At 35.8% G+C, this 24,424-nt stretch overlaps 1 protein-coding gene across 4 annotated transcripts in view; it reads left to right on the top strand.

Moving 5' to 3' along the window:
* Window positions 1–24,424, top strand: part of MYO5A (myosin VA) — a 227,318-nt gene that overhangs the window by 79,904 nt on the left and 122,990 nt on the right. For all 4 annotated transcript variants that reach the window (XM_027840790.1, XM_027840789.1, XM_027840788.1 and 1 more), the window contains exons 4-6: window positions 4,669–4,813; window positions 18,845–19,001; window positions 23,844–23,987. In XM_027840790.1, the coding sequence (XP_027696591.1) occupies window positions 4,669–4,813; window positions 18,845–19,001; window positions 23,844–23,987 (446 nt within the window). The remainder of the gene's footprint in view (window positions 1–4,668; window positions 4,814–18,844; window positions 19,002–23,843; window positions 23,988–24,424) is intronic.

The following is a 24,424-nucleotide window of genomic DNA, read 5'->3' as shown; positions in this document are numbered from 1 at the left end:
TGCAGTGGATACTTTCTTTTAACTCTGTTGCCTATGCATCAATGGCTCAATCAACAAGCATTTATTACGTTCTTACTATGTGTTAGGTACTGTGCTAAGCATTAAGAATAGAAATACAAAGAATAAAACAATTACTGCTTGAGCATCCTAAAGGGGAAGGCTACAAGTACATACATACATACATACATACATACATACATACATACATACATATAGATATACACACAATAAATATAAAGAGAACAAAAACAAATTAATAGAAAGTAATTAAAGTAAAGTTTTGGAGAAGGCCCTGAGCAGTGGGGGAGAGCAGAAATGACTTTGTATGGAAGGTTGTGCTTGATCTGAATCTTGAGGTAAGAGGGATTCTCTAAGACAGAAGTGAGGAGAGAGTACAGTCCAGACATGGAGTGACATACATGACAGGCAATGTAAAGACAGTGATAGGAGGTTGAGTGTTGTATGTGAGGAACATACAGAAGGCCAGTTTGGATAAATCGACACAAGAGGAGAGTAATGTATGACATAGCAGGAAAGAAAGGTTGGGGCTAGGGTTATAACTGGGGATACAAAGAAAGGTAAACAATGATCCTTGCCCTCATGGGTGAGACAACATGCAAATAACTTTGTACTTACAGTGTGTATGTGTGTATGTATGTACACATACATATATACACACATTGTATATACATACATATGCTGTATACACACTCAGAACATATATATATATTGTAAATGAAAGTTAATATCAGAGGGAAGGCACTGGTGTGTGTGTGTGTGTGTGTGTGTGTGTGTGTGTGTGTGTATGTAACAGGAACAGCTTGTTATGGGGATTTGAGCTGAATCTTGAAGGAGATTAGAGAAGCCAGAATGTGGACGTGAAGAAGAAAATTATAGTTATGGGGGAAATATCCAGTAAAATGGCAGAGTTGGGAGAAAAAGTATTATGTGAGCAACAGAAAGCAGGTCAATATAGACAGATTGTAGAATATGTGGGTGTAAGGTATAATAAAGACTGGAAAGGTAGGAAAGGACCAGGTTGTGAAGGGCTTTAAATGACCAACAGAAGATTTTATATTGGATCCTGGAGGTAATAGGGAACTAGTGGGATTGATTGAATAAGGGAGAGTGGGAGTGGTGTGATATAGTGACATAGTCAGACCTGCACTTTGGTGGTTGAGTGGAGGGTGTATTATAGTGGGTAGACTTGAGGCAGGGAAATAACCAAATGGCTATTGCAGTAATCTAGGGGAGATGTGATGACTCACACCAAGGTGGAGGCTATATGCATAGACAGAAGGGGAAGTTTATGAGACTTGGTGTGAAGGTAGATATGTCAAGACTTGACAATAGATTGAATATATGGAGTCAACGTAAGTGAAGAATTAAGATAACACTGAAGTTGTGCATTTGGATGATTGGGAGTATGATGGTGCCTATAACAGAAATAGGAAAATTGGGGAGAGGAGAATGTCTATAGGCTACCCGGTTTGGGTAGGGCAAAGATATAACAAGTTCTGGGTTGGACATGTTGACTTGAAACCTAGTTTGACCTAGTTTGAGATGTCCAAAAGGCAGTTGGTGATAAGGAGCTGGAGGTTAGGAGAGAGAGATGGTGTAGAAGGAGATGAGAAGAAGGCCCAATATAGATTCTTGAGGAAAACCAATAGTTAGTAGTTATGCCCCAGATGAAGATCTAGCAAAAAAGGACAAGTAGGAAGAGACAGATAGGAGGAGAACCAGGAGAGAACATTATCAAGAAAACCCAGAGAGGAGACACTATTTAGAAGGGTAGAGTGATTGATAGTGCCCCATGCTTTAGATAGGAGAAGAATTATGAGGACTGAGATGAGGACTGTATTTTGGTAATTAAGAGATCAGTGTTAACTTTGGAGAGTTTCAGTAGAATGATGAGATCAGAAATCAGATTACAAAAGTTTAGAAGTGAGAACAGGCACCTTTCTTAAGGAGTTTAACTGAGAAGGGGAAGAGATATAGGATGGTATCTAGTAGGGATGGTCAGATCAAATGATGATTTTTTTAAAAGATAGGGCAGCAGGGAATGAACCACTTAAGGGAGATAATGAAGATTAGAGAGAAATTAGAGATGGTGGGGGTGGCAATCTGCTGGAATATGAGAGGGGAGGGAATCAAGGGTGCATGTTTAGGGATTTGCCTTGGCAAGGAGAAGGGCTACCTCTTAGTGTGAGACAGAATAAAGGAGGAGAGAGTGGAGGAAGATGAGTAATATGAGATGAGGAGGAGGGAAGAAGAAAGAGCCTCAGCAAATGTCCTCATTTTTTTTCATCTGGAATATGAAGTAAGGTTCTCAGCTGAGAGGATGGTAAATGAGGAATGGCATGGAGGGCTTCACTAGAGATTATAATATTAGAGACAGCTACTGTGGTGAAGGGCTTTAAAAGCTAAGGAAAGGAATTGATATTTTGTTTTCCCTGGAGGCAATAGGGAATCACTGGAGTTTATTGAATGAGCAGTGACATTGTTAATCTGGGCTTAAGTACAATCACTTTGGCAGTTATATGTAGGATAGACTAGAGTGGTGTTATATAGGACTAGTTTCTATCAGGGTACAAGATAAAAATGGCAAGATTGTGCAACTAGTTATGTGGGGTGAGGGAAAATGAGGAGTCAAGGATGACACCAAGGTTATAAACTTGGAAGACTGAAGAATGGTGGTTGGTAATCTTCAATAGAAGTAGAGAAATTTGGAAGAGGGATCAGATTTTTTTGTTTGTTTGTTTGTTTGAGGGTGGGAGGGAAGAGGATGAATTTTGTTTTGGTATTAAACATGCTGAATTTGAGATGTCTATAGGATACCTAGTTTGAGATGTCCAATAAAGAGTTTATGATGCAGGATTGGAACTCAGGAGAGTCAGTAGAACTGTATATATAGCAAAAAGTCATCTGCATAGTGATAATTAAACACATAGGAGCTGATAAGCTCACCAAAGGAGAGAATATAATGAAAGAATGAAAGAAGGCCCAGGCCAGAGCTTCGAGGGATGCACTCACAGTTAGGGATCATGATTTTACTGATGAACTAGCAGAAGAGACTCAGAACATTCAGATAGATTATAGGATAATGAGGAGAGTTTAGTATCAGGAAAACCCAGGAAAAAGAGAATATTCAGGAGGAGAGGAGAGTTAACAGTTTCAAATGCAACTAAGAGATCTAGAATGAGAAGAGACCATCAGATTTGGCAGTTAAGAGATTACAAGTGACTTTGGGAAGAGCATTCTCAATTGAGTCAGATGTCATATTGCACTTCCATTCAACAGCCAATGAGTAGGAAAAGAAGAGGAGAATTAATTAATAGTTGGAATAATCCAGAGCTGAGGTTTGGAAAGAGATGGATGGTGTTAGTTCAAGAGGACAAAGGATTCAAGAGTAGAGGATAATGTAGAATCGAATTGGCTAACTAAAGGATTGGGAAAGGAAGAAAATGAAGTTAAAGCAAGGTTTATGGTCTGAGAAAGTATTAGAAACTGACTGGGAGACTCAGAGCTAAGACAGATTTAACAAGGGTGAGACATAAGGCGAAGTGAATGATAGGAGTCTGTGATCAGAGCCATTTCAGAGTTTTTCTTCAGGGAAGTAGAATATTTGGAGGAATGATGAGATTCAGGTTGTGGCCATCCTTATGTGGCTGAGTTATGTATGGCTGAAGTGGAGTGAAGGAATAGGTCATGGCATTTAAGGTAATTGAGGAATTGGGAGATTAAGGAATTTGAGAGAGCATCAGTATAGCTGCTGAAGTGCTCTAATATCAAGGCAGAATTTGGGGAATAAAGGAAGACAGTAAACCATGTACTGAACTCCTTGAGCAAGGAGGAGGAGTAGACCTGGGAGCTGGTCCATAATAGTTATCATGATCTACATTGGGTGGAAAATTTTAATTGATTAAACTTCAAAGGAGAAAGGGTTGCTGAGTGGTGATGGTAAAGGAGAATCTGAAAGGCAGTACAGAGCAAGGAGTGTTTATAGGGATATAAAGTTTTGTCATAAACTGTATGATTTAAGGAGTCATTCAGGAGTCAAAAAATTCCCAAATACTGGGTTTTCTCTAGAGTTCCTTCTTTCTTTTTTTAGGTTTTAAATGTATATTTTCCATTTCTTTCCGAGTAATTTTTATGACTCAGTTTTTCTATCTATTGCTCTATTTCTGCATTTAATTTTCTCATTTTGTTTCTGTGACCATGAGTTTGTCAGGATATGTTTGATCCTTGTAGGGAGTGCAGTAAGCTAGGAAAGGCATGAAACAGACCCATTTATAAATGGAGAAAATGTGGATTGGTTCAGACCATTTAGCAACAAGGCTAGCTGTCAGGGCACAAGATCTAGTTTTGTACTTGGACTTCTAGTTTTTAAGACCAGTAATGGTTGAATTTAAAATAAGACTTGGATTATTTGTGATTCTCACTATATTTCTCAGTTGCATGACTGATCATATTTAAGAAATTACATTCAGCCTTGGAAGGCTCATTTAGATACTTTTGGCTGCCAAGCATCATGAAATTAAATTGTAACCTTTGTACAAATAGTACAGATCAGGAAGGAATCAATATTACTGTTGAACTTTCTTCTACCAGCTTTCCTCAAAATCTACCAGTATTATCCTGTGCTATGTGCTTTATTTTCTTTTGCAGGTATTGTTTTAGTAGCTATAAATCCTTATGAACAGCTGCCTATCTATGGCGAAGATATCATTAATGCATATAGTGGCCAGAACATGGGAGATATGGATCCTCACATCTTTGCTGTGGCAGAAGAGGCTTATAAGCAGATGGCCAGGTGAGGGAAAGATGAATATCCTTGTTTCATTTGTTGTAATAATTTCCTTCATTCTCAGAAAGCAATGCAGTGTAAAGGAAAGATCACCAGACCGGGAGTCAGAAGATCTAGGGAGATGTTTTGAAAATTTCTGGACTTAATCAGATAGTTTTAAGTTAAGAAAGTACTTGCTGAGCCCAAACCCCTCATTTTACAAATGAAGAAATTGAGGTTTGAAAAGATGAAGGGATTTTCCTCATGAGGGAAGTGGTCTAAGTGAACCCTGACATTCCATATAGCTCTGAAGTTCTCTGGTTAGGTCCAGACATTTTCAAATTATCTCCTAGATTTTTAAAAAATCTTGATGCTTCAGTTCAGAGAATGGAGACCCGTAACATGTGACTGAGTCTATACTGTGTATGAGTTTGAACCCAAGAATTAGTATCTAGTTGCTAGAATATGTAAATAGAGGCCATGTTATCATAGATCTGTAAAAGCACTAAGCCCTGAATGGAATTTTCACATTCAAAAAATATTTCTTTATCAAGTGACTATTATATATCAGACACTAGACACTAGGCACTAGAGATACAAAGACAAATCCAAAAACAGTTCTTAGCCATTTTCAAATAGTCTCTATTTTTCATGATTATATATGCTTTAATAAACATTTATTCCTCAGTATCAACCCCCTGTGTCTACCGTGGATTATCCTATAACTCCTCTGGTACACTTTGAATTGGAAGTCCATTGGTAGAGCAAATCTTAAAGACTGAGTTAGTCTTTTTAGCCATGAAAGGAATTACTTCATTATCTAAAAGTTTAGAGATTATGTTTTAATAAATCTGTGCCAAATTAGCACCTGAATGAATGAAAAAAGTGTTTATTAAGTACCAACTATGTGATAGGCACCAGGATGGAATCAACCATATAAACTGAGTACATACACAGGCCAGGTACTGGATGAAGAGGTATAAAGCTATACACAAATACACATTTTAATAATGATACTATGCTTCTTTTAGCTATCAATGCACAAGCCCATAATATCTTTTAAAAAAGATTAAACAGAGAGGTATCAATAAAAATTGTGGGGAAGTGAAAAAGGTGGGGGAGGAGAGAAAACTATTTGTGAGACCAGATTATGCTCTTAAAAAAAGGATATAATAATGAATGATCAAAAAAAGAACAGAATAGTATAGTGGTAGACTGCCAAGTTTGGAGTCAGGAAGTCCTGCCTTCAAGTTCTGCCTCTGACACATATCTACAATAGGACCATGGGCAAATTATTTCCATTTCTCAGTGCCTCAGCAAACTCTGTAAGACTACACGTTACGAATGAGTGGCTGATTTGCATTGATGGGGGGAGTTTCCATACCATGATTTCCCTGAACCAAAGAAATCATAAATTCAGATCCTCTCCTACTTCTTCCTCGAAGAATGATCAATTTATGCATGTGCAACTCTGTTCTACAACACACAAGTCCAAGCTTGCAAGTGGGTTACAGAATTTTCGTCCATTTATAGAGGTTTTTTGGTCCTTCAAGCCAAGTTGGCAAGTGCCTTGTACACCAAGGAGACAGAAGAATGTTGGAGCATTCTACTTTGCAAAGAGGAATTTGGAGCAAAAGACTCCCCCAAAAAAGAGTTTTGAAAAATGTTTACTTGAAGACTTCTGTGAATATATAGGTGTTTTAAGCTGAAGTTTTATCCTGAGCATCATTATTACTGGTGGTCTATTGATATCATATTTCTCAGTTTTCTTTCCTTTTACCCTTAGATATTTGTTTTTGGTTACATTCAGTAACTTATTTTGTACACCTCTCCTGAGACTCTATCTTAGCCTTATGTATTGTATATTTCTTTCATTTTTTCAATTTGTTTTTTAAAAACAGACTTCTTTTGTTTTTTAGTCAGTTATTTCTTGTAGAAACCCCTACCTATAACAAAGGCAGAAATTTAAAAAATTCATGCATGCTTAGTTAAGTTTCAAACATTCAGATGATGTTGCTAGATCATTACTTACATATTTTTCTTTTTTTCTGTTTATAAATGTTCTTTCTTTTTAAAAATTTAAAAAATTTATTTTGAACTTAAATACAAAAAGACAAAAAAGGAGAACAACAGCACAACATAAAAAGACGATTCAGTATAAAACAATGAATTTTCATTTCACACTGTTGAATTAAAAAAAAAACCATGTAATAAATTCTACACATAATTTTCAAAGCTACCTTGCTTTTCTGTGCTTCCTTCTAAGTTTTCTTTTATTCTCTGCTGTGCACTTTTAATTTTTTTCTCCCTCCTTCCCCGCCCTGCCTTAGAAAAGGCTACCATTACATACACGTGTGTGTGTGTGTGTGTGTGTATACATATATATGTAAAAACATTGTATACATACTTCTATTTATCAGTTCTTTCTCTGGAGGTGGATAGCATATTCCTTCCTAGGTCCTTTGTAGGTGGTCTGAGTATTTATAATACTCAAAATGATTTGATTGTTCAAAGTTGTTCTTAGAACAATATTGTGTTTACTGTGTACAACATTCTCGTTTCTGCTCTTCATTATTTCGTGCAAATCTTTCCATATTTTTCTAAACTCAAGCAGCTCATCATTTCTTATAGCACAGTAATATTCCATCACAATCATATACCACTTATATTCTTATAAATTTGACAAAGTTCTTTATATATTTGAGAGATAAGACCTTTATCTGAGAAATTGTCTATAAAATTTTTCTCTCAATTTTCCGTTTTCCTTCTAATCTTGACTACATTTGTACAAATCCTTTTTAATTTAATGTAATCAAAATTATCCATTTGACATTTAAGATATGGTACTGCTAAACCTACTTGCTTTGCATTTTTTATTGCATATTTTTCTTACTCGGTGTTAAGGTAATGTACTTCTCTGATAGAAATAAAATTATCTTTCATTATATTCACAGTTAGGGACTGTTTGAAGGTTCCTCCTACTGCAGAATTAGGTTCAGGGAAGACTCAGTTTCATCTCTTGCAGTAAGGATGATACCACTGATTCCTATAGGTAGATATAAGCCCAGTGGTTGTAGCAGCCAAGGTAATTGTAGGAAAGTGTATGGTTTAATGGGAAGAGCCCCAGATTAGTAGTCTAGGCCTCTCTCTCTACTGCTGATAGCTGTGTGCCCTTGAACAGTATACTTATCTTATCAGTTTTCCTTATTACCTTCTTGTGCAGGTATAGTGCATTATAACTCTAAATGTGAGTATGTAACTCATATTTCAAAAGCACTTTAAAGTTTCCAGAGAGCTTTCTTTACATCAACTTTGCAAAGTAATGTAACTACTATTATTCCTATTTAATAAGTGAGGAAAGTAAGTCTCAGAGAAGTTCATTTGCTTGTCCTTATATATATAAAGAAAGTGTCAGAACCAGGACTCAAATTCAGATCTTCTAACTACTACTACTACTAATTATAGTATTGATAGCTATTATTTATATAGCACCTTAAGCAAATCTGCATACTATTAGATGTGCATTTGAATGATGCATATGTGGAATGGCTGTTTAACTTGGATAAATACCCCATGTTCTGATCATTTGTTACTGTGACTTGCAGATTTGTAGAAGATTGATATTAATTTTTGGAATATATGTGTTTCCTTCCTAGATCATGGAAACAACTGAATGAGCATTTTCTAATCTAGTAAGACATGGTATGGTCTAGTGAGAAAAGCCTTGGGGACAGCTAGGTAGTGCAGTGGAAAGAACACCAGCCCTGGAGTCAGGAGGACCTGAGTTCAAATCTGGCCTTAGACGCTTGACATATATTTACTAGCCGTCTGACCCTGGGCAAGTCACTTAACCCCGACTGCCTCATCAAAAAGCAAAGGAAAAAAAAAAGCCCTGGAGTAGGTGGCTAGTCCCAGATCTGCTACTGAAGAGCTCTTCAACTTAACCTCTTTGTCACAATTTTTTCATTTGTAAAATAGGTTAAAGATAACTGTCTTCCCTACCTCACGAAATTGTTGTGAGGATCGAATGAGTTTATAGAAATGAGAGCATATTGAAAAGCATACAGTGGCATTCAGTATTATTGTTGAATCTCCTTCCTAATTGCCTTTGTTCCATTGTTGTTTTTCATTTAACTTAACTATTAGTGACTTTTATTTATTTATAGGATTGGTTTGTGGAGATGTGCCGTATTTTGTTTTGTTATGTAGTTCCTCTGTATGTTCTCATGTACTTCTACTTGGTTGTTTGTGTTGATGCTGTTAATTACACATTGTAATCCTTTGTGGTTTTTATCCTGTGTGATTAAAAAAAAGATCCACTGCCATTTTTATAAAGTAGGTACTTAATTATAAATACAAGATAACAATGAGAATGTATTTGTCACTAGAAACTATGTGGCATACGCCAAGTCTTCTGACTGTGAAAAGGTTAAATACTGACATCATTGGAAATTAGTATTCAAATTCAGATGTTGATCTTATAGCTATGTAGTGAGTTTCCCTTTGCTTAACTCAGTGACCTAATCTTTAATCTCTAGAGAATTTTTGTTTCCATTTACTGACTATTCTTCATGGCTCTCTAGAGCACAGTCTGTCACAATTAATAGCCTGTACCAACTGTGATATTTTCACTTTATATTGTATATTCATTTGTCCTCCACAGAAAGACCACCCAACAAATGTGGTATATATGATTTTGTCCAGTGTAATTTTGAGGGTTCATTTTGTTTTCTGGACTTGATTGAGCATTTTAGCCAACCTAACTGCAGGGAAAGCCTAAGTCTCTCCAACAGGAGGGGAGAATGAGGTTAAGAACGACAAAACTCATCCCCAAAAAGGGCTGGAAGTTGTCACCACTCATTAGTCACAGTCTTCAAAGAAGGGCACAACAAAATCAAATTTCCTCAACACTATAAGAAACTTATTTGAATCAAAATTATTCTATATTAAGATCATAGACATACAACCTACTAAAGCATTGAGATGTATAAGCAAGGCAAACTCTTTAGATGCTCTTCAGTAGTGACATTTCTCTACATTTAACACAGCGATGAACTTCTGCATATTGCCTAGGTTCAACTTTTCACCACATTAATTCTGTCTTGGAAGATAATACAAATAAATAATAATAACACTTAACACTTACTATGTACCAGGCACTGTGCTAAGAAATTTACAATTATTATCTCATTTGGTCTTCACAACATACCTGGGAGGTAGGTGGTGTCATTATACCCATTTTACAGATGAGAAAACTGAGAAAGCAGGTTAAGTGACTTACCCAGAGTCACGCAGCTAGTAAGTTTTGAGGCTGAATTTGAACTTGGGTCCTTCTGACTCCAGACCCAGTGCTGTCTCTAGTGTGCCACCTACCTGCATATTAGTTAATTTTTGTCAAACCAGGTATTGATGGAAAGATGATAATTAACTAAAAAGTATTTGAGTATAGAACAGTGTATTAAGTATACAAAAGATAGAAAACATAGTCCCCACCCTTCAGAAATCTTCTAGTACTAATCAAACAAGTATAATCATCCAAGGAGAATAAATAATGGACACAGTATCTGGCACATAGTAGGCACTTCTATGCATGTTGGATAATAATATGACTTTTAAAGACAAATTTGTATCTTGCTTTAATGAAAATTTCATCCTTCAAAAAGTAGAAGAGGAAATACTATTCTGTACCTGATTCTTACCAGGAATGAGAATTGATTGCTAAGGTAGAAATGACAGGAATCTTGGAGACAAATCATTACTCCATCAGTGTATTCAAGAAGGAAAATGAAAACTGGCTGTGGTCTAAATTATACAAATATAACATGGCAGACTTTTTAGGTGATTCCACTAGATTTTAGGACATCAGATTTTAAAATGCCCCCCAAAATTATAGGGAGATCCAAAGATATGATATTTTGCAGGGAGAAAGGCCCAAGAGGGATGGGAAATGCTTAAGAATGAAATTCTGAAGACTTCAGCAGAACTGATTCCAGTGAGAAGGAAGAAAGTATTTGAGTATAGAACAGTGTATTAGGTATACAAAAGATAGAAAACATAGTCCCCATCCTTCAGAAATCTTCTAGTGCACAGGGAACTCATTGATAAATGCAGATTTTTGTACAGAAGTTGAAAACAAGGGCAAGTAACTAAGGATAGATATAGAAGAGTAGCACAATTGTCTCAGAATTATAAGGAGCATTGCAACCCTGATGTTGGCAATGCATGCTAAGGATGACCAAAAGTGTGTTTTTAGTTAAATAAATAGGCAACACAAGAAGGATTAAACAAGGGGAATAAGATCCCTCTCAGGGTGTATAGAATGATGAAATGGCTGATGGTGAGAAAGCTGAACTTCTCAACTCTTATTTCACTAATGTTTCCTCTTCCAAGAAGAATGAACTTTGGGCAGAGAAGGTTTGAACAGAAATGATTAGCAAGGTGTGGAAAGACAAGATAGGGGAGGATTTAGGCACCATCTACCTATTCTTTTTTGTTTGTTTGTTTTGTTTTGTTTTGTTTTTTAGGCAACTGGGGTTAAGTGACTTGCCCAGGGTCACACAGCTAGTAAGTGTCAAGTGTTTGGTCTGAGGCCGAATTTGAACTCAGGTTCTCCTGACTTCAGGGCCAGTGCTCTATCCACTGTACCACCTAGCTGCCCCTCCATCTACCTATTCTTAAGAAGTTCAAGTGACCTAGACAAAATATATCCTAGGAGTGAACTGATATACATGATCATTATATCAGAATTGATGAATATATGTATACATTTATGTATACATGTGTGAATATAGACACATACATAGATGTATATGTAGACATTTACTTATGTGTGTATGTATCACATATTATATGTGAATATGAGCCATAGTTTCTCCCTTGAGCATGAATTCCATTTACTTCAACATGTCTTAAAGTGGACTTATTATCTTTTTTTAACCCAAACCCTCCCTTTTGTAAATTTCCCCTATTTCTGTGGAAGGTACCATCATTCTTCCAGTATCCTTGGTTTTTAACTATGATATTATTTTAGCCTTCTTATTCTCCTTTACCCCATATATCCAGTAAGTTGCCAAATCCTACAGTGGCTTCCTAATTGGTCTTTTTGATTCAAATCTCTTCCCATTCCACTACATCCTATACATTGCTGCCAAAGTAGTTTTACTTCTGCACACAGATCTGACTTTGCAACTTCCCTGCTAAACCAACTTCAGTGGTTCTCAGTTGTCTTTAGGACAAAATAGATAAACTTCTCTGCTTGGCTTTTACAGCCCTCCACAAATGTGATCCCAGCCGATCTCATTGTACAGTACTCCCTGCACCTATACTCTGTGATCCAATCAAACTGACCTTCTTTTGGTTCTTCACATGACTGTCTTATCTCTTCTCTCCTGCCTTTGCACAGGCTACTTGCCTGGAACGCACTCCCTCCTTATCTCTGCCTCATAGAATCCCTCCTTTTAGGATGAAGTGTAAATGCCTTCTGCTGAATAAAGTCTTTCTTGATACCACCTGACTACTAGTGCTCTCCTTCCCAAATTATTTTGTATTTATTTCTAATTATTCTCTTTGTTATTTATTCTTTATTTACTTATATATGTACTTGTCTTCCCTTGTAGAATGTAAGCTCAAGAGTAAGAATTATTTCATTCTTTGTTCTTTTATCCTCACCATCTAGCACAGTACCTGGCACATAGTATGGACTTAATACACACTAATATTTATAAAGCTCTAATAGTGCCATGCACATAGTAGGTACTTAATAAATGCTTATTCCTCTCCCATCCCCAAATTTGACAAGTATGTCATTTATGTCTTCTTACAAAAGGAAAGAGTATAGAACTTGGAGTCACAGCCTTTGAGCTTATATCTGCTATTTAATACCTTTATGATCATGGGCAATCTCTTAATCTCTCTTGGCCTCAGTATCCTCATCTGTAAAATGCAGGAATTGGATTAGACCCCTACCTCTAGGGTACCTACTAGCTCCAAATATATGCTACAGTGAGGTAGCTTTACATATGTTGCAGAGAATGCCACCAAGGAGAAATTCTTGGGACATTCTATTTGAGACCTTTCAGGGTGACACTGAACTGTTATTAACCACTATTTCAGTCTAGTCATTCAACCAGTTCAGAATCTGCCTAATCCTTCCATCATCTGACACATCTCTGTTGTGACTACAAGGACAGCCTGAGAGACTTTTTCAAATATTTTCCTGATTTCTCAGTATATTCTGTCTATAGCACTCGGCTGACCTTCCCAGGCTAGTTTTCCTTTGTAAAAAGGAAAGGAAGTTAGTGTGATATGACCAGCACTTAAAAATTTATTTTTCTTATATTTTGTATTGATCTTTTTATACATCACCAAAATTTCCATTTTTCCTCCCCTTTTGCCAGAGAGTCATCCCATATAACAATATTTTTAAAGGAAAAAAAGCCAAACCAATTAAAAAAGTCTGAAAACTTATGTCATACCCATGGATTCCCCATCTCTGTAAAGGAGTGGGGTGGGTATGTCTATCTCTTCTTTGAGGCTATGCTTATTCTTTGGAATTTTACAACATTCACTTTTGTTTGTTTTGTGGTTGTTCTTTCCATTTATATTGTTGTAGGCATTATTTATGTTATTTTCTTGGCTCTGTATTAGATTGTGTAAATTTTTCCATGTTTTGCATGTCTCACAGAATAGTAATTTTCCATTCACGTATCACAGTTTGTTAAACCATTCCCCAATTGATGAATATCTGCTTTGTTTCCAGTTTTTTGCTACTGCAAAAAGTGCTGTTATGCATATTTTGGTATTATGTGGTGACTTTCTTTTTATCAAAGGCCTCATTGGGATATAAGCCTTATGTGGAATCTTTGGGTAAAAAGGTATGGACATCATAGTCACTTTACCTGCATAATTCCATATTGCTTTCCAAAATACTGACATTGTTTCATAATTCCACCAAGAATGCACTAGTGTGCCTATCTCCCCACAACACCTTCAATGTTGACTATCCCTATGTATTGTCATTTTTGCCAATTTTCAGGATGTGAAGTGAAACCTCCAGATTGTTTTGATGTTCATTCCTTTTATTATTAGTTTGGAGCATTCTTTCATATTTCTGCTGTTAACATATGACCTATACTTCATGCAACCATGTTGGTTTTTAGTGATTACTACTTTATTTTTTAAGCATTCACAATTCTTCCCTTTAAGAATGGAATGTGGTCTAAATATTTCTCCAGAAATAGTAAACTCATGTTTTCTTACCTGTAAAATGAGAATAAGAGTAATAGTAATGGACATTTATATAGTGTTCTTTAAGGTTTAAAAGTACCTTTGTATACATGATCTCATTTAATTCCTAGAACTCTGTGGGATAGATTCTACAGGTACTATTATTCCCATCTTATAGGTGAGGCAATTGAAGCTGAGAGGCTAAATGTTCTCTTCATGGTCACATTATTAGGATGGCATATTCAAGTCCAGCACTCTTGCAAGCACCATGTAGCATGGCAAGAATATGAATACTTTCACTTCACACTTAATAGGGCTCAATGAAGTAATGTATATAAAGAACTTCATAGCTATAAAATTTTCAATGTTTGTATATATTGAGATATTTCCAATGTTTAGAAATACATAGAGAGGATCCATGATTTTGTCAGTTATGAGTACTCCCTCTGTCCACATGGATGGCAGTCTTCAGGACTTGCTTTGGCTTAAAAATTCAACACCCTGTGGCCAGACTGTTGATGAGCTTTTACAGCTTAGTTGGTTCTAGCATTGTTGGAGTAGAATATGCCATCTGACAAGCTCTGTACTTGAAACATTTGTAGATTGGTTGGAACTGCCAGAACTTGCACTTGGCTTAGTCTTGGAGAACCCAGGTTCATTGCTCTCTAGGATAAAGAGTTTTTATAACTTCATAGGGTGAAATAGAAAGGCAAGTTATTCTCAGAAAAAAAAATTCAGAGGGATCATGATAGAGAGAGATGGGGAGATGAAAATGTGAGGAAGAAGAGGGGCATGATGTGCATCCTTCTGGTATGTAACCTGACCTGTGGATCAGACTAAATTATTACCTATTTTCACTAGTCTTTGAAATGTTCATAGCAATTTAAAATAATTTTGTCTGCCCTGGGAAGAAGCTTTTATTTTCAAACTTTAATGTTTATTTTTGAAATAGATTTCTTTTCCCATGGAATCCTAAAGGTTTTGTGCATGTCAGAATCAATACTTTGGTTTTAGAAATTTATTTTCAGACCTCAAGGATGTTGACCTATCTATTGCCTATGTTTGAATTTCCCTGTGAAACAAACACGAACACAAATAGATTGCTGGATCTTTGTTCTTTTTGAATTCAGAGTTATCTCTTTTCTACTCAACCTGAAAGTTACAATCTGAAACTGTTGAGGCAGTATGATGTGGTGGAAAGAGCCATGGGTAGAACATCAGATTGCCTGGATTCTAGCATCAGCTTTGTCATTAAACTAGAAGTAACATATTGCCTTGTGTAATTGGTCAACAAGCATTTTTTTTTTGGTTGCCAAATGGTAAAATGACTATATTTTATTTCTACCCACTACATTTCCATTTTAATTTTATTAATATTGAAAATTATAACACTCGCATTATAACCTCAAAAGGGGCTAATTTATAAAAGCAATACCTATCAATTATAAATTTTCCATGACATTAATAAAATGGCAAGAACTAATTATGATGACTTCAGAAATGAGGCTTTGGATAAATCATTAATATGTTGAAATTATATTTTTTAAAACATAGCAGGTTCTAATTATGACTGAAATGAGATAATGAAAATGATCATAGTAAGGACATTAACCTGATGAGCTTCACAGTTTCAAAGTACAAGGTGTATGGAGATTTTGCCTCCAATGGGTCCTGCTCCATTGCTTTGCAGCAAGCATTTATTAAGTGATTGTTGTTTGCCAGTCACTGGGTTAAGCCAAAGAAAAAGCAAAAATAGTCCCTGCCTTCAAGGAGTGTATACTCTAATGGGCAAGACAACATAGAGAGTACAGAGTAGAGAGTAGAGAGTATAGTATAGTATAGAGTATAAAGTATAGAGAAGAGAAAATGGAAAGATAGTTTTAGAGGGGAAGGCCATCTATAGGAGGAAGCCTTAGAATCGAGTGTTAAAGAAAGCCAGGAATTCTAAGAGTTGGAAGTTAGGAGGGATATACCAGGCATGGATAGGACAGTCCGTGCAAAAAGCATGGAGATGGACAGTAGAATGCTGGGGATGAGGTCAAGCAAGCAGGCAAAGAAGACTGGACATGGGTTCGAGTATTATATCTGATATATACTGTCTGTATGACCCCATCAGGTCACATTAATCTCTCAATTCCCCAAATAGCTAAGACGATACATTTCAGAATAGATGCTGATCTGTTTAGAAAGAAGGAGCTTCCTCATCTGGGAATTATACCTATGAAAATCACAAGTCTGGTCCCTTTCTCCCCTCCTCTCCGCCCCCCCCCCCCCAAAAAAAAATCGTTTGGCATATATCCTTTGGTTATCAGTTGATATTCCTAAAGCTCAGGAGGCATGGCCATGTAATTTCCTTGCTCAAAGTGCTGTTGCTTCTAATTGTTTCTAGGACAAAATAACAAATTGCTTTAGTATTTAAAGCCTGTTATCTCTGGCCCAACTTTGTTTTCCCACCTTATTTATTATACGTTGCTCCCTTCACTCCCCTCTGCATTTTAGCCAAACAGACCTTCTAGCTGTTCTTCATGCACCAAATTCCTTATCCTTTTTCCATGTCTTTGCACAGACTGTTCCCCAGGCCTGTAATCCCTTCCTTGCTCACATCCCCGTGGTAGAATCCCTAGATTCCTTCAAAGCTCTACTTAAGTGCCTGATCACCCCTAGTTGCAAGTATTTTCTCTCTAACTTACTTTGCATTTCTTTTGTATACATTTTGTTTATTTATTATGTGCGTGTTATTTCCCCTCAATAAAATGTCAGGTCTTTAGGGCAAGGACTTTTTGTTTTTGCCTCTATCTATCTGTACCTAGCCAAAGTGCCCACCACAGAGCAGGGGCTTAATAAATGCTTGTTGAATGAATGAATTCATGCATGAATCATTGACACTTTGTAGAGCTACTGATTTGTTTTTAAGTGTTTATCTTCTCTCTATAGCCGTGTGGTAAGCTACTTTGAAGGCAGGGACTATGTCTTATATGTCTTTGTATACTCCTCAGTACCTAGCACTGCAGTGTCAAAAGGGAACTGGCTGTTCAATAGATGGTTGTTGATTGATCTTTGCAGCTAGAACTCTGAGACAAAAGGGGGGGAAAGAAAACTTTCATTACTCAGGAAAATATTGAAAGCTATATTTAGCTTTAAAATAATTCTGTCTGCCCTGGGAAGAAGCTTTTATTTTCAAACTTTAAAGTTTATTTTTGAAATAGATTTCTTTGAAATAGAATATTCTTTGTATATTCAAGAATATTCAAAGTAATTAAACATCATGAATATACTCTCTCTTACAATCCGGAATGTTCCAGTAATATGTAGCAAGGCAAGAAAAAGCAACTCCCTCGGACCCTTTCCTGCAATTTAATTTTGAGATATCAAAAAAAAAATTACACAGAATTTAACTCAAATAAGTATCATTTAACTTTTAAATAATTATACTTCATGTTCATGGGCACATGCAACTAAATCATCACGCCTTTAATTATGAAAATATATCTGTGATGCTTGCCCAATATCTAATAGCCAATGATGATGTTGATGATAGCTAGCAGGCATTATGCTAAATGCTTTGCAATTATTATCTCATTTGAGCCTCACAACAACACTGGGAGGTAGGTACTATTATTATCCCCATTTTATAGATGAGGAAACCAACAAACAGAGGCTAACAGTGACATACAGCTTGTATGTGTCTGAGGCCAGATTTGAATTCAAGTCATCCTTACTGTATATTGAGCCACCTAGCTGCCCCTGATATAACTAATCTACTAAGATTCTAAAGATCTAACTAATTTACTAATATTTCCTTATTGGAGGTGGGAGGGTGGAGTTAAACCTCTGTTACACATTTTAAGAAAAATAAGTCAGCAAGACTAGAATTTTTTACAAAATGTGCTTCAATTACAACCTAAATTTTTTTAGGCAAAGATCTTGAAATCCTCTCATTTCTCTTTCCTGGCACAGAAAACCCCGAATTTACTAATCTGGAAACCAAGGAGTACTGCATTTCATTTTTTTTTTAAAGGGTCATCCATTTCCATGGAAAACATCTCCAGCTTTTGGCCTTTTAGAGTACTACCATTAAAGACTTTTTCAAAGGCAAATTGCATTTTTGCAAATATAGGTATAAATGATGCCATTTCTTGGTACCCTATAGTCTCAGTGGAAATTTGCCTCTCTTTTCTGGGGATCCACCACAGTCAGAAAGGGCAATCTTCTATGAACCAGGAGTGTTCATTGAAAAAAGTTCTGAATTAAGTCATTGTGTGAATGAATGGAAGGAAAGAGAGTAACTGCACTGTGATTAACTCTGTGTTAATGGCGTATAATGTTCTATTGTTTTTTTAACCAATGTAGCCAGTATCTGAACCATTTTCTTCCCTGTTTGTATTAAGAGAGTCAAGAGAGTTTGAAATGTAGACTCATTCTTTGGCAGCTACCAGTATACAAGCAAATGACTCAAAAGATTTTTAGTAATTCATACTTTTCCTATAAATTTCTCTGCTAAGGTACCAGAGGAACAACTCCTACCTTTTTTAGATTGGTGGCCATATTATTTGTTTGGCGCAGAACAGTACGCACGTACTTTGAGGCATGTGTACAACCATTCAAAGAGCCTCTGTCTAGACCCATTCACTCATGGAAGGCCATGGCAGATGTTTACTCATTTCAGCACAGTGCTGGTGGTTGTTATTAAGGAATAGACTGGCATCATTCATTCTTATGTATCTCAACATGAATAAACTTGTAGAAGTGTGGTGGTTTCACTTGGCTGGAAAATAATGCTGTCTACAATCAGGCTTGAGAAGCAGCTGGCGATTAACAGTCTTTGTATTTCAGGGATGAACGGAATCAGTCCATCATTGTAAGTGGAGAGTCTGGTGCAGGAAAGACAGTCTCTGCTAAGTATGCCATGAGATACTTTGCAACTGTGAGTGGTTCTGCTAGTGAGGCCAATGTTGAAGAGAAGGTCCTGGCCTCTAATCCCATTATGGAGGTAAGGTAGCAGCATCCTCAGCCTTTACTGCTGAATATGATGCTGCTCTTTGTTAACTATGCCTAAGATAAATATGAAGTATATAAATAATATAAATAAATATATATAAATATAATATAATATATTTAAATATAATATAATAATATAAATAAATAAATAATAAAGTATATAAATAATATAAAGTATAAATAACTTCAGGATAAAATAAGTAATAAAATCTGGGGTCTGTTTTTTATTATTTAGAAAATGAAATTATTAATATAGAGAGGGACATAGGAAATTAGTGAAAATTCTTATAGTCAGACATTTTCAGTAAGGCTAATGCAGCCACAGTGAGCTGAAGAAATGTACATATATGCTTAGTTTAGGTTAGAGACATCCAAATTTTTCACTAGTAAGCCACGACATTAGAAATTAATATGTGTTTGGACCACGTGCATTTAATTATAAAATTAGTTGCATTCAGCTGTAATGACAATTAATATTTGATCTAAGTGTCCCAGTGTGACAACTAATGGCAGTCACTTACATGGTAATAGAATCAGGCACATAGTTATACCTTACTGGCCCATTTGTTTATATCTACTAATTAAATGTGTTAAAACATTTTTATTTTGCTAAAAATCTTAGGTAAGTTGTACCTGAGGTTATATTAGAAAAATTTATGCCTTATACTATATGCCCCATGAATTTCACCCCAAATTCACTCATTTCCTGTAAGTAGAAAGGAGTGATGACTCATCTTGTTAAAGTTTTTATTTTTCCAGACAAATACATTGTCACATCTAGTTTACGATATTCTGGGAGCCTAAGTCTTTGGATTCACTGAAGTTTTCCCCAGCCCAGGTTAATGAATGAAATATGCCTTGTGATATTTTGTGGTGTTATCTATTCTTATTTATACTTTTGCCAATATACTGGATTCACAACTATTGCTTATAAATTAATGAGTTACAGGAGGGTCTTGCTTTTTTTTATTGACTGCTTCTACAGTATCTAGTTAGACTGATTCCTGCCTTTTTTCCCCTGAAAATATTATTTCTTATAATAAATGCTGAACTCGGGTTTCACTGTCATGATTATTATATTACAGTAGTTAAAATTTTTTCCTCTCCATTTTTTAACACCTTAGCTAATGTTATTGTCTAATATCATGATTTTAGCTTAGAGAAGGAGATAAGACAATACTGTTCTTTTTAAAACTTTTAAATTATAAGATTAGTAACAATATGAGACTTATAGGAGGAAGAATTTTTACAAAAGAGCATCTTTTAAATAAGAAATACCTAAGTGAAGTAGAAATGTATGTGTAGAGAAAATGGTACTTATTTTGTAGGTGAGAGAATTCAAACATTTCAATATTAGTGTTTCCAGAATTATTAATTTAGTAGTGTGTTTAAAAGGAAAATGACTATTTTGGAAGAAGCACAGTTAAATGAATAAAAAATAGTACTCATTTGGATTCAGAGAAGTGAATGCTTCCAATTAGAATTTCATATGAATATTTTTTATCCCTTCTTTCTTCTTCATCAAGCCTTTCTTGTCACCTAAAGCACAGATGAAGTTAAAACTGATATAACACAACTGGGGCACAAGGGGTTTTTGCAGTAGTCTTTCCCAAGGTAATTGTGCCTGATTTGCAGTGCTGTGTGAAGTTTGAAAATGATGATATGTCCTAGTCACCCTTAGGATTGTCTCTTGGTTCAACCTAATTGCCACTTTTGTTGTGATGTAAGATATAGATCTGTGGGGAGAGTTGAGCAGCTTCCTGTGAGAAGTGGAAATGTGGTTGAAAATAGCATGCAAATGGAAGAAAGCAAAAAAATGCACATTTTGAAAGAGCATGATCAAGAATCTTATATGTCTTCAAGTTTTTGAAGCAGATATTCTTATTCATTTTCTCAGAGGGTCCATTTCAAATTCTGAACAAGTGATGGTAGATTCCACCTTTACCAGCATTGGTGAAATAGTGACTGTAGAACTGACTAGTTGTTGGTTTGGGTTAAGAAAAAACAAAGCTATGTTTTGCTTCCTCTCATTGTCATGCCTATTTCTAGCTTAATTTTAAAAATATCATCTTGGCACCTAAAATGGCTTGCCATGACTGGGTTTGTATATCATTCAGGCTGCTGGTCCTAATATGAGAAATCTCATCTATTAACTACATCAAGAAACATTGTCCAGTCTAGTTGTATACCAATCAGATTTCTTGTGCTATGCTGAGTGGGAGCTAGCCCCTGTCAGGGCCTCCTGACATTTGAGTGGACTCCGTGAACGATACAGGGGCTAGACCACACAACAGGTCAGAATGATTTGTTCTGAAATATCTGGAAGCTCCCTTCAGAAACCATGTTCATTTTCCTTTCATTTCAATTGTTCTCCTGTTGCTGGGGACAATATAAAGCTTTAGGATGACCATAGGGATTGCAGAGAGGGAGGAAGGAGGAAAATAAGGAAAGGTGGAGGGATTAGGTAACTGGATTTAACTGGATGCTGACACCTGCAAAAGGAACGTGGATTAGGAATAAGGGTGAAGAGAAATAATTTTTATTGTTAAATAACAGATCTGGGACCTTTCCGTTTGAAATCTGAAAAAGGAATATGCAGCCAAAGAATGCAGAAGAAAGGGTTACAGGGAGAAAGGTTAGACAGTGCTTCAAAACTTCACGTCTGTGTACCAGGTCTGTCTAACTATGATATGAATAGTGTCAGGCACAGAATTTCAGTCCTTTAGTTGGGATAATAAATATTCAACAGATAAGGTTCTGCAGGATTTTATCCTGTTGCTTGTAATTATAGGGATCATAAATTGAAAGCTGGCAGGGACCTTAGAGATCACCTAATTGAACCTCTTCATTTTTTTGATGAGGAAAGAGGCTCAAAATGACTTGCCAGGTCACACAACTATTAAGTATCTGAGGAAGGATTTGAACTCAGGTCTTCCTGACTACAAACCCAGCACTTAATTTACTATGACCTTGGTTCTTACTGTACACTGTTTACTTAGACAATAATGAACAAAGACATATCTGATGACCTTGTTTTCTCACATTATTTTTTCCTTTCCCTAACTTTAACCCCTGATTTTTTTACATTCAGAAATGGATGTGGTAGAAAATCATGGTAGTGTTTGAACTTTATTTCCCCATCATTTCAGCAGCCTTGTTTAATCTGAGAGATTAATTGTAGAGATGTTTATCTTCATTTACTTTAGAATGTAGGCATATGGAGTTGAGGACTATTTATACATTTTCTTTGTATCCCCAAGCCTGAGCACAGTACCTGGCACTTAATAAGCTCTTAATGTTTCCTGATGAATTCATATAGAACATTGACTCATTCAGAGTCTCCCTAAAATCAGTTGCAGATTTAATCAAAGTCTTGAACTCCTAAAATTTCTTTTCTTTTAGCAGTTTCTTGTTGGTTAGAATAAATAACTACTTCACAAGACTGGTGTCAAAATTTTAAAAACGAGTGATTGAAAGGTGATGTTTACATTTGCAATTTCCTTTTAATCAAAATGTTCAGGTTTGGGGTTTAAAATCATGGAATCCTATAGCTTGAAGAGATCTTACAAATCATTGTTTTCAGATTCTCTATTTTTAAAATGAGGAAACAGAAGCACAAAAAGCTGTGAATTACTAGAAGCAGACTTGCTGGAGGTAGTCAGAGCTAGAATCACAATTTATAGCTCCTTACTTCCATTTATTTTCCTTGGCCCTACATCTTCTGAAATTCTGAAAGTGCCTTCATCCAGGGGGAAAAAAAGACCAGGCATATGCTAAAGCCTGTGTTCACATATGTTCCCCACAAGGTTAGACGCAAGTTTCAAGGGCTTGCAGACCTTATTCCAGTGCAGAGGATTGTGACAAAAGTAGATCACTAAACTTTGTTGAATTTGTAGATTTTAATCCATGAAATTTCCTGAGTAAAAACATTTTATATTGTGGCCAGATTACTTTGTACTGTTTCTTCACTATTTTTTCCTTTGTTTTAAAAGAAAAAAATATAGATATGTTTTCTTGACCAAGGAGCAAAATATGTATAACTTTAATTTACAAAATTATATTGTAATTTGTAAGATATGATAGTCTTTGTAACTTTCTAGTAGAAATAAGATGATGCTTTTCATTGTAGATATAAATTATCATACTTATAGACAGACTTTTTTTCCCCTTTTTCTTTTGGTGAGGCAATTGGAGTTAATTGACTTGCCCGGGGTCACACAGTAAGTGTCAAGTGTCTGAGGCTGGATAGACAGACTTCTAAGCCAAGTTTTATATAAACTTTATTTAACAGTGAGTGATTATTTGCAAATAATTACATGAGGCTGTGAGCTCTTGGGGATTAGTAATGATAGTTTACAAGAAAACTTGTATTCCAATAAAATATGCTTTTATTTAAAATAAAATATTTGGATAACCTATATTAGGTTCTTCAACGTAGACAGCAGAGAGAAACCTGCTTTTTGGGCCAAGACGATTGAAACCCAATAGCCAAGATGCTCTGGTGACTTCTGTTTTGCCCTCTCTTAACCTGCTTTTATGTAGAAAAGCTTTCTGGTTTTTATAGACATTATGGTTAAATGCTCTTTGACAATTACTCAATTGTTAGCCACAAGTTTTTCTCTGAGAAGTAGCTTGTTAGATATAGTCTTATATGGTAGTGAAATTGGGAAACCATAGGCAGTGATTATCTGGAGGTACAAAAATGATACCCCTCTAAAGGTGAAAGTGCCTTTATCAAAAGCTGGGTCCTGTTGTCTTCCAGAATCCTCTTATAAATGCTAAAAATTCTTGATATATTTAAGCCATTAAATTCTTGTTCTCTTTTACCTCCTAGTCAATTGGAAATGCTAAAACTACGAGGAATGATAACAGCAGCCGTTTTGGGAAATACATTGAGATTGGTTTTGATAAGAGATATCGAATTATTGGTGCCAACATGAGAACTTATCTTTTAGAGAAATCCAGAGTGGTGTTCCAGGTAAGATGGGTTGTATGGCTGATATTAGTTCAATATATAGGAACAGAAAATTAGTTCATTTTTATGTGCTATTAGCATATTATGAGAGGCTATGTGTTGTAATGGGTAGAGTTTGCCTTGGAGTCAGGAAAACCAATTTTCAAGTCCCATCTCTGACACACAAAGGCTGTATAACTTTGAATAAGTCATTTAACTTCTAATTGTCTAGGCCACTCTCTAAGGTCATAAGTTACAGAGCAGGTGATGAGCTATCATATGTTGGTAAGGAGAGTTTCCTCAGTGGAAGTTCCCTATATCAATGAAATCAAAAGTTTCTCTCCTTAACTCCCCGAAAGCATGCACACACACACACACATGCACACAGAGATATGTATACATATATATGCATGTGTTTATGAGTTTATATAAAAATAATAGATAACATTTATATAACACTT

The sequence above is a fragment of the Vombatus ursinus genome, unplaced genomic scaffold (genome assembly GCF_900497805.2).
Source record: "Vombatus ursinus unplaced genomic scaffold, bare-nosed wombat genome assembly UNPS02014848.1, whole genome shotgun sequence".
Lineage (NCBI taxonomy): Eukaryota > Metazoa > Chordata > Mammalia > Diprotodontia > Vombatidae > Vombatus > Vombatus ursinus.
The sequence above is the reverse complement of the archived record's forward strand: the minus strand, read 5'-3'. Positions and strand labels throughout refer to the sequence as shown.